Genomic DNA, 12,870 nt, shown 5'->3' on the forward strand with positions numbered 1-12,870 from the left:
CGACTTGTTATGTGTACACATACATGCGCATACACTTACATGGTGTTGATAGTATAAAGTAAGCATGTAAGCAGCATGCCTACTGCACATGTCCATTTTTTAAACTTAAATGTATGCACGTAGGAAGTAATTTTTAAAAGGACTTCCATAGTTTAAACTGGGTTTTATTTGTGCAAACAGACTTTTGAAAATTGTTAAAATATGTGTAGCAATTGTCATTAGGTTTTACAAGTGACAGTGCTCTTTATGCAAATAAATGGGCTTTTGAAAATTGCTATGATAGTATGTTAGATTTACATGGGTAACTCCTTGTTATGCGTACTGTCCGCGGCAGACCCGCGGCACGGCCCCCTCACCTTTCCACAAGGACTCCAGCCTCTGGTTCCTCCTCACTAGTGGCAGGTCCCCTCTGGTGCCTCCAGCTCTGCCACAGTCCCCAGCATTCCAGGTCACGATGCTACTGCTTGTTGGGCCTCTCCGCGTGCCCCACGGAGAGACGCCACTACCTGCGCTGTGCCCCTTCCTAGGCACGCGTGCGCGCATCACTGATCCTTATGTAGGGACCTCGGCAGGAACCTGGCCGCAGCCCCGGATGATGACGTCAACCTCTTCATAGAATTTAAGCTCAGGCCCTTTCCATAGCATTGCCTTTGCAACAGGTCTCCTCACTGGTCAAGTATTCGTTGCTGCTAAGAGATTCGTCTCTACTCTTCGTTCCTGTTTCCTCATTCCTGCCCTGCCTATGCTTCAGATTGATTACATGGACTTTGACTTCGCTTTGCCTGACTACGCTACAGCCTATCTCCAGACCCAGACCTCTGCTTCGCCTGACCACGTATTGCCTATCTCCAGACGCTGACCTTCGCTTTGTCCAACTACGCTATTGATTTCTCCGTGATCAGACCTCAGCATTGCTTGCCACAGCCCCTGGATTGCCGCCGGCCTTGACTCAGGCCTATCATTGGACGCCTCTTCTGCCTACTCCATGGATGTGGACTTACTAGGCTTCAGCCTACCTTTGCTCGAGCACCCTCAGTCTGCCTTTGTTTCATTGGCACCCGAGTTTCCAGAACCTTACCCAGTCCAGAGTAGGACTACACCATCCCTTGCCTGCTGTCTCTGGGCTGAACCAACTTCTCTTGCTATTCTATCTCGAGGCCCAGCTAAGTCCTGCCAGCCCCGGCACCCAAAGGTTCAACCCGCAGGGAACGAGGGCTGGTATAGGTGAAGCTCCAGCGGCCTCTGCCTTTCAGCCCACTCCACCTGCCTACAGTGGGGACCCGTAGGTCCTTACCTATGGGTTGCGTCAACCCCACCTCGGCCCAAGGGTCCACCTCAGACGCAACACTCCTTTGAAAATTACTTCCATAGTTTCTGATTATAGCCCCTGGAGCACTTCTTAATGCAACTGTTCGTACACTCTCATGCATACTGTCAGGTGACAGAAAATTTATTAGCATGGATTCAGCAAATCTGCCTGTGTTACTGCCTACTCTGTGTGTGTAGATCTGAATAAGCTTTTGAAGATTTATCTCAGTGTGTAGAAATGTAAAACAGTAAAATCTGTAAGCTAACTATTTTATCACAATTTTGACAGTGAAAAATCTCTTTCATTTTGATGTCTTTCTACTGGTCATAATGTCTGTATCCTCTATCTGCTGTTTATTTACTGTTGCAGCTTGCTTTGAGAATCTTGGTGGTAATGAATATCATACATTTTTGTAATAAATAAAATAAACAAATCCTTCAGGAAATAGACCAAGGAGGTTTATAGATTAATTTTGTGTAATAAAATTAAAACAGAACTACATAGGAAGGAAAGTGCCCTTTCTCCTTTTATTTTTTGCCCCTTAATACCTGCTGCAGTCTCTGCTGCCCCCTCTGGTCATGCTGGATAGCCAAACAAACACCCATTGGCAACCCAAGGGATAGAGTAACACCTTCTTAATAGCACACCCTCAGCACCTTTGATTGGCTGACATGAGTGGGCACTATAATGATAGCCATCTTCCCTCCCTCTTCAGTGCACTGCCTTTTCATCAATGTCTAAGCCCAACGGGCCCTGTCAGATGGGGTTCAAATACTGGACCCTACATGTCATAGTGTAGCACACAGCACACTTGTGCTTTTTTAAGACTTTTTTTTTTGTGCTTTCAGCATCAAAGAGCACACTGATAATCCTGTACTTTCCTAGATATAAAGTATGAATGAGTCTGATAAACTAAATAACCTTACAGTGCTGATAGTACGTATATCATGGCCATTTAGCTTAGCATGGTTTCTATATCTTTATGAAAATCATCAACTAGAGTAAAAGGTACCTATAACCAAAGTCAATAACAGGTTCTGAAATTGGTTTCATGAGCAACAAGTGATGATATAAAATTGCAGACGGCAAAAAAATATTCAAAGTAGTTAAAATGCAAACTGTGAGGAACTGCAGGACTTTGCAAGACTGGTGAAGGCAGATTAAATTTAATGTGGACAAGTGCAAAGTGATGCACAAAGGAAAAAATAATCCTAACTCTAGGTACACAGTACTGGGTTCTGTACTTGAAGGTAACCATCCAGGAAAAGGATCTTGGACTCATTTTGGATAATATGTTGAAATCCTGAATTGATTATGCAGCAGCCAAAAAGCATATAGAATGTTAGAAATTATTCGGTCAGAATTAGAGAATAAAACTGTGACTATCATAATGCTTCTGTAGATCTGTGCTGCAACCATACCTTGAGTATTGTGTGCAGTTCTGCTTGCCCCATCTCAAAAAGGATATGGAAGAACAATCAAAGGTACAGAGAAGGGCAGCAAAAATGCTAAAGGGGATGAAACAGCTCCCTTATGAGGAAAGTCTAACCAGGTTAGGGCTCTTAGCCTCAGTGAAGGGTCAATTGAGAGAGGATGTGATAGAGGTTTATAAAATCACCAGTGACATGAAAAAAGTAAATAAGGAACAGTTATTTACATTTTCAAATAATACAATGACTAGGGGACACTTCTTGTAATTAATAGATGCTGATTTAAAACAAACTGGAGAAAGAATGTTTTTTCATGCATCACACAATTAAGCTGTGGAATTTGATGATGTGTTCAAGGCATCTAGAATAGCTAAATTTTAAAAGGGTTTGGACAAGTCACTGGAGGAAAAGTCCATAAAAATGTATTAACTAAGTGGACTTGGGGAAACTCATTGCTTATCTCTGGGAGTGAGAAACAAGGAATTGTATCTACTTTTTGGATCTACCAGGTACTTTGTAATGATCCGGTTGGCCACTATTAGAGATAGGATGCTGGGATCAGTGGATCTTATGTTCTCAACTGTAAACATCAGAATCGTACTTTGGAATATAGTATTTTGATTTTAGAGATAAACTTGGCAATTTATCCCTCCTGCCCCTTTACCTTCCTATCTCATTGTCCTAAAAAAAAAAAAGGAATCTCAAAAGTAATGTTAAATCCCAGAAAGCCAGCACACACATGATTTTAAAATGAAGTAATAAGATTTGCAGGAAAAGCCTATTTTGCACTAGCAATATAAAGATGATTTACTGAGTCATATATCAACAAATTGATTAACATATCTTTTAAATAATAAATAAGCTTGAGTAGAAACACATGGCTTTAATTGCATTGGATTTCTGTGGTATTAAACTGTGAAAAAGTGAGAAAGGTTGATGGTTTCTGGATATAAAATCCAAGGCTACACTATTGGACCACATTACTTTTTGGCTAAACCTTGTTTGAACCTTGCAAAATGATTAGTCTTCTTTCAGATGAAAATTAGGCCCCAGACCAAGGAGTTCTCCAGGTCAGCCTTGATATTTATTTGATGGAAGGATGAGAGCCAGGAGTAAGAGGGAGCATAGACATAGTGATAGTAGCCAAGACAAAAGGATGATGTGAAGAAAGGAATGGGGGAGGGAAAGGGAGCAGATACGCATGTTGGGGACAAAATGAGGAGTGAGCTTGGTAATATAGTTTAGGGAGGAGGGAGAAGGTGAGATTAGTAGGTGTCAGGTAGGAGGGTGTGAAAGGAGCAATCTGGGTAAGAGGGAAGGAAAATGTTTACAAGAGCTGATGAGGGATGTTTTCCCTTTCTCCTCTTCATAGAAAAAAAATTCAAATTATGTTGTCACTTTAGTAACAGCAGCATAGAGTCCCTTGATTACCAGGCACTTTGCGAAGTAACACCAAAACCCTGCAAAAAGTCACTCAGAACCTATATAGCAAACTCGCCATACCAAAACAGCACTGGCCCTCAAAATCAAACAACAACCCTGTAGGAAAAGGCAACACTGCAAATATTCCACCAGGCACTAAAACACCAATATATACCATCTGCTGAGAAAACAGAACAAGCAAGACTGCTGTGAATACCTACCTACAAGCTAGCAGAATACCTTCACCTTGATCATACACACAGAACACAGACTCACAAATTAAAAACAAATATGCAGACAAAAACTGACTTTTTCCTTGTTCTGCTATCCACTCCAGCTTCAGCTCCTCCTTTTCTGTTCCTGTAGGAGCTAAAGGAAAGGGACGGACTAGATTAGGGATCAGAAGGCTCTTCTTTGCTACGCACTGTACTCTCTCTCTGCTCCAGGCTCAGCCACCCTATCCTTGCCCTACTTTCTACCAGGGAGGGGGAAGGGCTGGAACAGACCACACAGGGCTGACCTTTGCTGCCTGAGATTTGGGACAGCTAGTCAGTATAGTCATCTGGGCAGAGCCCTGTGTGCTCATGCAGTGAGTCCCCTGCTATGGTCATTGGTAAAAGCATCCCGCCTGATGCCCAGGGTAGTCTCCCCAAGTCCCAGCGCTAAGGAAAATATCTTACATCCTACCATCAGGCCAGAAATGTAATCTGTCCAGAGACAATACTAACTATCACCAGAGTCCTTGCTTTTTTTTTTTTTTTTTTTAGCTTTTATTTTTAATCATTTTGGGGTCAGATTTCAAACTCTCCACTTTGGGACAAAGTCCTTGGCTACATTTTGCCCACGGACCTTGCACCACGTTTCCAAGATAAAGTATGCACTTTTTGCACCTGCTTTTTGTATGGGAAGATGTTCTTTGGAAAATATTGCACCAGATTGTACTTTGAAGTCTGGACATATTATTTTCTTTTGCCGATGCCCCTGGGGAGTACTCCTGAAAATGTACACTTTCTGCTGTAGCACAGCAGGGGCGATTTGCAGAGAGCCAGGGGGCCTTCATAAATGGCTCTGAATATTGCCTTTTCTTTGTCTTTGGCCATGCACATACACATTGTCATTCCCTTAAAGGGGGTCATCTTCAAATGCACGTCCGCGTGTTAAGCCTGGTTTTATGCGAGTAAGTGGCTCTTAGAAAATAGCCCTGCAAGGTGTACATGCACAAGTGTGCACATTTCAGTGTTTTATGCGTGCATGCTAAAGAGGCGTTCCAGGGTTAGAGTTGGCAGCGGGATCGGGATTTACACATACTTTGGATTTTCAAAAGGATGCCTGTAAATCCACACACAGAGTTCCACATGCAGGTGTGGCTGTTGTGCATGTATGCCGTATGGGGGTCCACTTACAGCTGCAGATTTGCAAAGCGGATTTACGCACATAAATCCATTTTGAAAATTCAGGCGAAAGTCTGCTTGTAAAAAGTACCCGCAGCCTTTACTGCATGCAGGCTCTTTGATGATTAACCATGAAGTTTCTGAATCTGGATCTGCGACTTCCATTGACAGCTTCTCCCTACCTCTGCTGAACAGTGCATTAAAAACAAAAAGCTATAAATATTCTCCTTGGGCATTCATTTGCACCTTGATGGTTAAATTTCATTAACACTGCAGAAAGGGCACATGTTCACTCATGATCACAATATCCAAGATTTGCACATGCAGTTTTATAGTACCTTCATATCTAGCAGTTTATTGTACTGTGCATTCAGTTGGGACACCAATGTGGTCTGAGGCAGACATTTCAAATATACATATGTATTAGCTATATTTATGATGATGATTTCAAAAATCCTCAGCCAGTACTATTGCTTGCTTGCTTAATTAATTAATTACAAATTGGTCTTAGTGACTGAGTCATGAGCTTTTATTTCATCCATAGGTCAGTTCAGGCGATGAATGATAAAAGCTGCTTTCCAGATACAGTGCAGGCAGTTAGTCCTGGCTGATGTTTTTATAGACTCTTTCATCCATTTCCAACAACTTAATTGAAATCACTGCTCCCTTTTTTTTTTTTTTTTTTAGGAGTTCATGAAGAAACTGGAAGAGAAGAGGGCTGGAGTAAATAAAGGGACAGGTATGGGGGAGGCGATGCTGACCATCTGCCATCCAGACTCTATCACTACAATTAAGCACTGGATTACCATCATCCGAGCCAGGTTCGAGGAGGTGAGCCTTACTGGACCATAATCGACAGCAGTTCTTATTCCTTGGTTTTTGCTACTGATTATCCAGATTGTTACTTGTGAGGGAAGTTGCAGAGCTGTAAAGAGGGGGATATTTTAAAGTATCAAGCTGGCAGACACCAACCTGAATGACTTTTCAGAAGCATAGATCATCCAGATTAACTAGATTCAGGGAATAACGGCAGAATCAAAAGAAGTTGAATTAGCACACGGTTGAAACCTGTGAGCTGGAGCACCAGTCATCAAGGCTTCAACCATGGCTACTGTCCATTAATAGATTTAAAAAAAATCTAGACGATTGGTTCAAACTTCAGTTGACCTCACAAACCACTGACATTTTTTTAAAAATAGATTTTCATGGAAAAGCAGTTGTGCATATTATTGGCCAGATTTAAGAAAAGATAGTTTTAATGTAAATAGTTTGCATTCTTCATGTTCTCATATTTAATTATAAAATCATACTCCAGTTTGCAGTTTTCATTTTCTCATGGTTAATTGTACAATTGCACTCCAAGTTTTGCAGTTATTTTCGTTTCTGATCCAAACGATGTTAAAAAAAAATGTGAGATATCTTTGGATTAACCATGAGAAAATGAAGACTACTAACTGTTATTTACATTAAAACTATCCTTTCCTAAATCTGGCCAATAATATGCAAAACTGCTTTTCCATGAAAATATATTTAAAAAAAAAATGTCAGTGGTTTGTGAGGTCAATTGAAGTCTGCACTGATTATGACAAGGACAATATCTGCAAATAGTTCATCAAACTCTTGACCGTATATGTGCAAACTGTTAGAGAAATCTTCTCCTTCTTGCCTGTTGAAAGCGTGGGAAGCAAAATGACCATCCCCATGTATTGTCTTTGTTTTGATGAATAACAGGTGTTGACTTGGGCAAAGCAGCATCAGCAGAGACTGGGCGCAGCTCTGGCTGAAGTAATCGCCAAGCAGGAGCTCCTGGAGGCCTTGCTGACGTGGCTGCAGTGGGCAGAGACGACGCTCAATGAAAAAGACAAAGAGACCATTCCACAGGAGATTGAAGAGGTTAAAGCACTTATTGCAGAACACCAGGTAACATCTGCAGGATGGGATCTATCATGCATGCCAGAATATTTCAGCTGCTGACAGAAATAATTATGCAGGCTATACTTGCAGACAACTTTTGGGCAATTTTATTAATTCAAGTTTAAATTTTTTTTAAATTATATGTCAAAGCAGTAGTATGTTGCTGAATTCTTCAAATTATCAATATGCTTTTTTTTTTTTTTTAATTATCTGGCACATCCTCTTTTGTTCTTATTCCCAGGTCTCTTTACTTATTTTGGCATAAAATATCTTTTTCTATTTTATGGTCAGTTTTTATTTGGGATGAAAGTTAAGAACCTTTTATTATTTTTTTACCAAGATGCCTATTGTTAAAAAATCTCCCCTGAATCAGCCCTTTTCTTGTGTTCATGTGATGCCTTTCTAGAGTGCTAATGAGGATCTGCATAGCAGTGCTTTAGCTTTCTTAGCCACTCCCATCATTGTAAATCTAAAGAGGAGGTTCTTTCAAAAACTCCAAACACAGACAAGGCCAATATTCAAAATGGTTTGTCCAGCTGAGATTGGGACTTAAGCCACACCATCCTGGGGGTTTACATATGTCCTGCTACTGATTGGCTAAGTTTTAGGCATAACTGGATATAAAAGAAGCATTCTGGGGCAGGACCTAATGTTAGCCCGGTGGTGCTAAACCTCCGTGCTATCCAGCTAAGTTTAGCTGGTTAAGTCTGTTAATTTCCAGAGCAGGTCTAAAGTTATCTGGCTACATGTACCTTAGATAACTTTAACCTTAACCGGGTATACTCAATAGACAGCCGGTTAAATGAGGAAAAACAAAAATTAAAAAAAATAAAATTCTTCTGGGTATGTAGGCTCGATCCCAAGGAGCCTTTCCATCCCCAACCCCCTCCCAAATTAAAAAAAATATATTTATATCTGGCCTCCAGGCACTCTCCTCATCCCCACCTACAGCCTCAATGTGAACCCTCCTGCTCCCAAAATTTCCAGGCTGCTAGGCACTTGGTACAATCCTACCACTCCAGGCAGCGTCCAGCTTTATTATGACAGGCACACTTAGCGTAAGCTATCGGCACTGCCGTCAAAGCAATGCTGAACACCACCAGGAGCAGAACTATTGGAATATAGTAACTGGTGGCAGATAAATACCAAAAAGTTTCATTCAGCCTGCCCACTGAATATCCATGACAAGTTAGTCACCTAAGTTTGGTTGCATAATATATCCGCATACCACTTTATAAATATTGATCTCCGTATTCTGTAAGGAAAATAAAACTCTGAAAACTTAATTTTATTTAACCAACTAAATTCTGGCACAAGCTTGTTTCCTAGTTACTGTAGTTTTAAATAATAACTTTCTACAGTTGTCAGGTCTTTGGAATGCAGAAGAGTTATTGAATGGGTTGAAGTACTGTCTTCACCTGCTTAAATGCAGAAACCCTGTAAGCCGCAGGTTATGCATTCAAATGCTGTTCTTTCTGTGACTTTCTTCCTTGATTCTCTTAAAAGGTTGATTCATCAAGATCTTTTCCCAGAGACAGGGGGATTGAGAGAAAAGCCTTGGGAGTCAGTTTTCAAAAATTGCACAGCACTTCACTTTAGGATAATTTGAAGCCAAATTTATAGGTTCATTATTCAAATTGCGATGGGCCGTTATTGCGTGCGCACACGATAACTACCACGTCGCGAGTTGAAAATTCAAATTAGGGAAAGGGGATGAGTTTGGGCGGGGGTTTAGGAAAGTTAGGGGGTTTTTGTAGCCCTGTGGGCGATAATGTATCGCGCATTATCTCCTGCAGCTATTTCATTGGTGCTACGAGGACGATAGTGTGCAGCGAGGGTGAAAACGCACCGCCGTGATGCGGCTGCCTGCTCACTATCGCCCCCCCCCCACCCCTTTTGTCCCTAATGGCAAGAGAATGGTAATGAAGTACCGGGCTACCTTCACTAAGCAACAGTTGTGGCTCAGAGCAGCAGTGATATGGCTGTAATGTGCTTCCAGGAAGGCAGGCGGTAACCTGCACTTAGCAGCAGTTGCACCCCTAAAGGAGACACAGTGGGAATTTGGGGGTTGAGTTCCATGTGGGAATTTGATCTACTTTGGATAAATGCACATAAAATCACTGCTGGGCAGAATAGATGTGGCTTTTTTTTTACATTTATCTGCCGTCATTTACTATGTTACTAAATTTAAGTCTGCAATTAATTTGCCTAGATTTAGGGACCTAAAAATCAGCACTAGGTCCCTAACATTTTTCTCCATCCTAAGTGTGCCCCAGAGATATCTAAATTTAAGTTCTCAGCCCTAGTCAGTTTTTAAAGAGACCAATTTAGGCCCCAACAATCTTTGAAAATTGACCCCCTTAGGAATCAGGCTGAGCTTTATGTGCCCATCATGCTATCTTTGAAAACCATCTAGCTGCTATCTTCCTTGGTCCTGCAGGTCTGCTCAGCTGGAGACTGTCAGCTAGTTAGACCTCAATCCCTATGATGTTAACAGCTGGTTGAGGACTCAAGGCTTCACTTGCCAGCAGTAGGAGAAGAAAAACTGTTTAGTCACTTGCTATCTGCAGCCCCATTGCTGCTTTTATTGCCCTGCAGCTCTGCTCTAGCTGGTTAGGACCCACTTCCTATGATGTCATCCCCAGGAGCTTTTTCTGCCTGCCTGCTGAGGGACAGAAAGTAGCTGTTGTTGGGTCGCTCCTGAAGGGCAAACCAAAGGGGACTCACTCTTATGGGGGATCCTTCAGTAACAACTGGGAGGGTTAGGAAAGTACCGGTTTAGTTTTGCTCCTTCCAGTCGGTGAGAGAGAGGAGTGAGGACAGGAATTATATTGAAGTTTTTTTTTTATTGTATTTTGATATTTCAACTGTTTAGATTGTATTATATTTTATAGCTATATGTTTTGAATTATATTCTTTTTGTAATTTGCTACTGCTGTAATCTGCTTTGAGATTATTTGGGAAAGGTATTCAAACACGTTCGCGCGCGTCCAGGTGCGCGCAGTTCTCGGAGTGTGCAAACGGAAGCACTGATTTTATAACGTGCGTGCGTCACTGCACTTGTGCGGGCGGGTTGCGACACTCGCATGCAAGGGGAGTGATTTTCTAAAAAAAAACAAAAAAAAAACGCGTGATGACGTAATCAGACCATTTCCAGTTCCCTCCCGGTCTGATTCAATTAAGGAGCAGACTGAGAGGGAATTTCCCTATCCCCCTACCTACCCTTTCTCCCCTTTCCCCTCTCCTCCCTGACTCCTAAACCCCCCCCCCCACAACTAACCTATTTTTTTTGTTTTTGAACTTGCTCGCTCTCCTGAGCTGTAGTAAGCTCAATGTGCTGGCTGGCTGCCGGCGCACACTTCCCCAGGACAGGGCCTAATGGCTTCTGTCCCAGCTGGCCCCCCAACTCGTCCCCGCCCCTTTTACAGACCCCAGCATTTCTGCGTGTACCAGGAGCTATGCGCATGGCCGGGCCGTTTTGAAAATGTGCTCGGCACGCATGGCCCAGCCACGTTCATATCTCCCGGTATTTGCGTGCTTTAAAAATTTACCCGTAAATGCAAAATAGAATGGAATGTTTTGCTAGTAATCAAAGTGACCATTGTTTCATTGTAGACGTTCATGGAAGAAATGACTAGAAAGCAACCCGATGTGGATAAAGTTACTAAAACATACAAGCGGAAGGCAGCCGAGCCTACTCCCATGCAGTCTCACATTCCCGTTCTGGACAAAGGCAGAGCTGGAAGTAAGTAAAGGAAAAAACACGTTTCGGGCAGAGAGGGAAGCACAACACTATTCTTTGAACTGTAATGATTATACACATTACACTAAATCAGATTATCATTTGAAAAAGCTGGTAAAGCAGGTAAATCACTACTTAATGGATATTTCTGTCTAACAGCTGAGATGAAAATGTTAGTGTCTTTAACAAATAAATAGGGAAAGCATGCAGAAGCATGACTTAGGGGAAATGCTTTCCAACATAGAGTTGTAGAAGAGAGTGCTGGAGGTTTTACATTACATACTGAATATATAGGATACTTCAGTATGAATTTTCCACTTGTTTCAATATCTTCCACTTGTTGTAGCCATAGGGTAGGGAGGTGGGGGAAGGAGAGGGAATGCTGCTTGAAAGGTGCCTTTGTGTGTATGTGTATGTTTGTGGGTACATAAGCACATGTGTGTGTGTCTGAGCGTGTGTGTGTATATATATATATATGCATGTGGCCTTAGGTAGGATTGTGGTGCTTATGGGAGGCAGTTAGATGTTATAGAATATTGGCAAGCACTCTTGAGGTCCATATTCAGCCGCCATCCGGCTGAGAAAGTTAGTGAATAGATGTCCTAGACATATCTGGCTAACTGAGCCGGATAAGGCTGAAAATTGGCACTTATCTTAGCTTACAGGGTCATTCATCAAAGCATGGTAGGATATTATTGCAGGCGTTAGGACCCTAACACCCGCGATAAAAAAAAAAAAAAAAAAGCACATCCTGAAACGTGTATGCAAATTTTTCAAAATTTAGTCAAAGGGAGGAGTTTATGAAAATTAGGGGTGTTTAATGTTGGGTGCGATAGCATGTTTTAACTGCACCTTTTTTCCTGGCATTATGCTGTGCGATATGCCTGAAACGGGATTTGTGATATTTATTGCAAATCCCGTTTCAGGGAGAGAAGAGGGGAAGAGAGAGCCTCTGGGGTGGCACACATACTAGTCAACTAGTAACTCAAGGTGAGGTTTTGATGGTGGTCTAGGCTTTGGGGGGGCAGTTTTACACGCACAGTCAGATGTACGACAGCACAGTACACATCAGTGAAGATTTGATGTGATTTGTACAATGCACATAAAAACGGTGCACTAACAGATACTGTGCCTTTTGACAGGGCCCTAACATGAAATGATAAATGACCCTGTAGGTTTCTAGTGTATAGCACAAAAATTCAATCTCAGTAATTACATTCTGAATGATTATTTGTTGATGTATTACTTGTCCCCTTACTCCACCTCACTTGGTAACACTTCCACATGTGCCCCAAAAGAGTGGAAGGGAAAAAAAAAATGTGAAAGCAGCATTTCAAAAGGGCCTTTTATATTTATCTAAGGTATAGTTTTCTGTACTTACATTTATTTTTAAGTGTACAGAAGTACAGGTGCACTTTCCCAAAACAATTCACTGTAGTTGAAAAAAAAATGAGTTTACCACTAGTTATGTATGAAGGTGGGACGCCAAAGCCAATAGTAAATAATTGTTCAGGTTCCAGAGAGCAGCACTAATCATATAGGATTTTTTTTATTTCTTATTTTATTTTTTAAGGAAAAATAATTTAAATTTAAATTAAAATAAAGGTCCTGGATGATTAGTGCTGCTCGCTGAAATCTAAATAATTAGTTGATATTTGTTTT

The 12,870-nt window shown here is 41.5% G+C and overlaps 1 protein-coding gene across 1 annotated transcript in view; it reads left to right on the forward strand.

The window, feature by feature from the left end:
* The window catches only part of DST (dystonin), a 925,809-nt gene that overhangs the window by 874,597 nt on the left and 38,342 nt on the right, over nucleotides 1-12,870 (forward strand). The window contains 3 exon segments of the mRNA XM_029595689.1: nucleotides 6,240-6,383; nucleotides 7,284-7,472; nucleotides 11,082-11,211. Coding sequence (XP_029451549.1) covers nucleotides 6,240-6,383; nucleotides 7,284-7,472; nucleotides 11,082-11,211 — 463 coding nt within the window.

This window comes from Rhinatrema bivittatum, chromosome 3, assembly GCF_901001135.1.
Source record: "Rhinatrema bivittatum chromosome 3, aRhiBiv1.1, whole genome shotgun sequence".
Taxonomy (NCBI): domain Eukaryota; kingdom Metazoa; phylum Chordata; class Amphibia; order Gymnophiona; family Rhinatrematidae; genus Rhinatrema; species Rhinatrema bivittatum.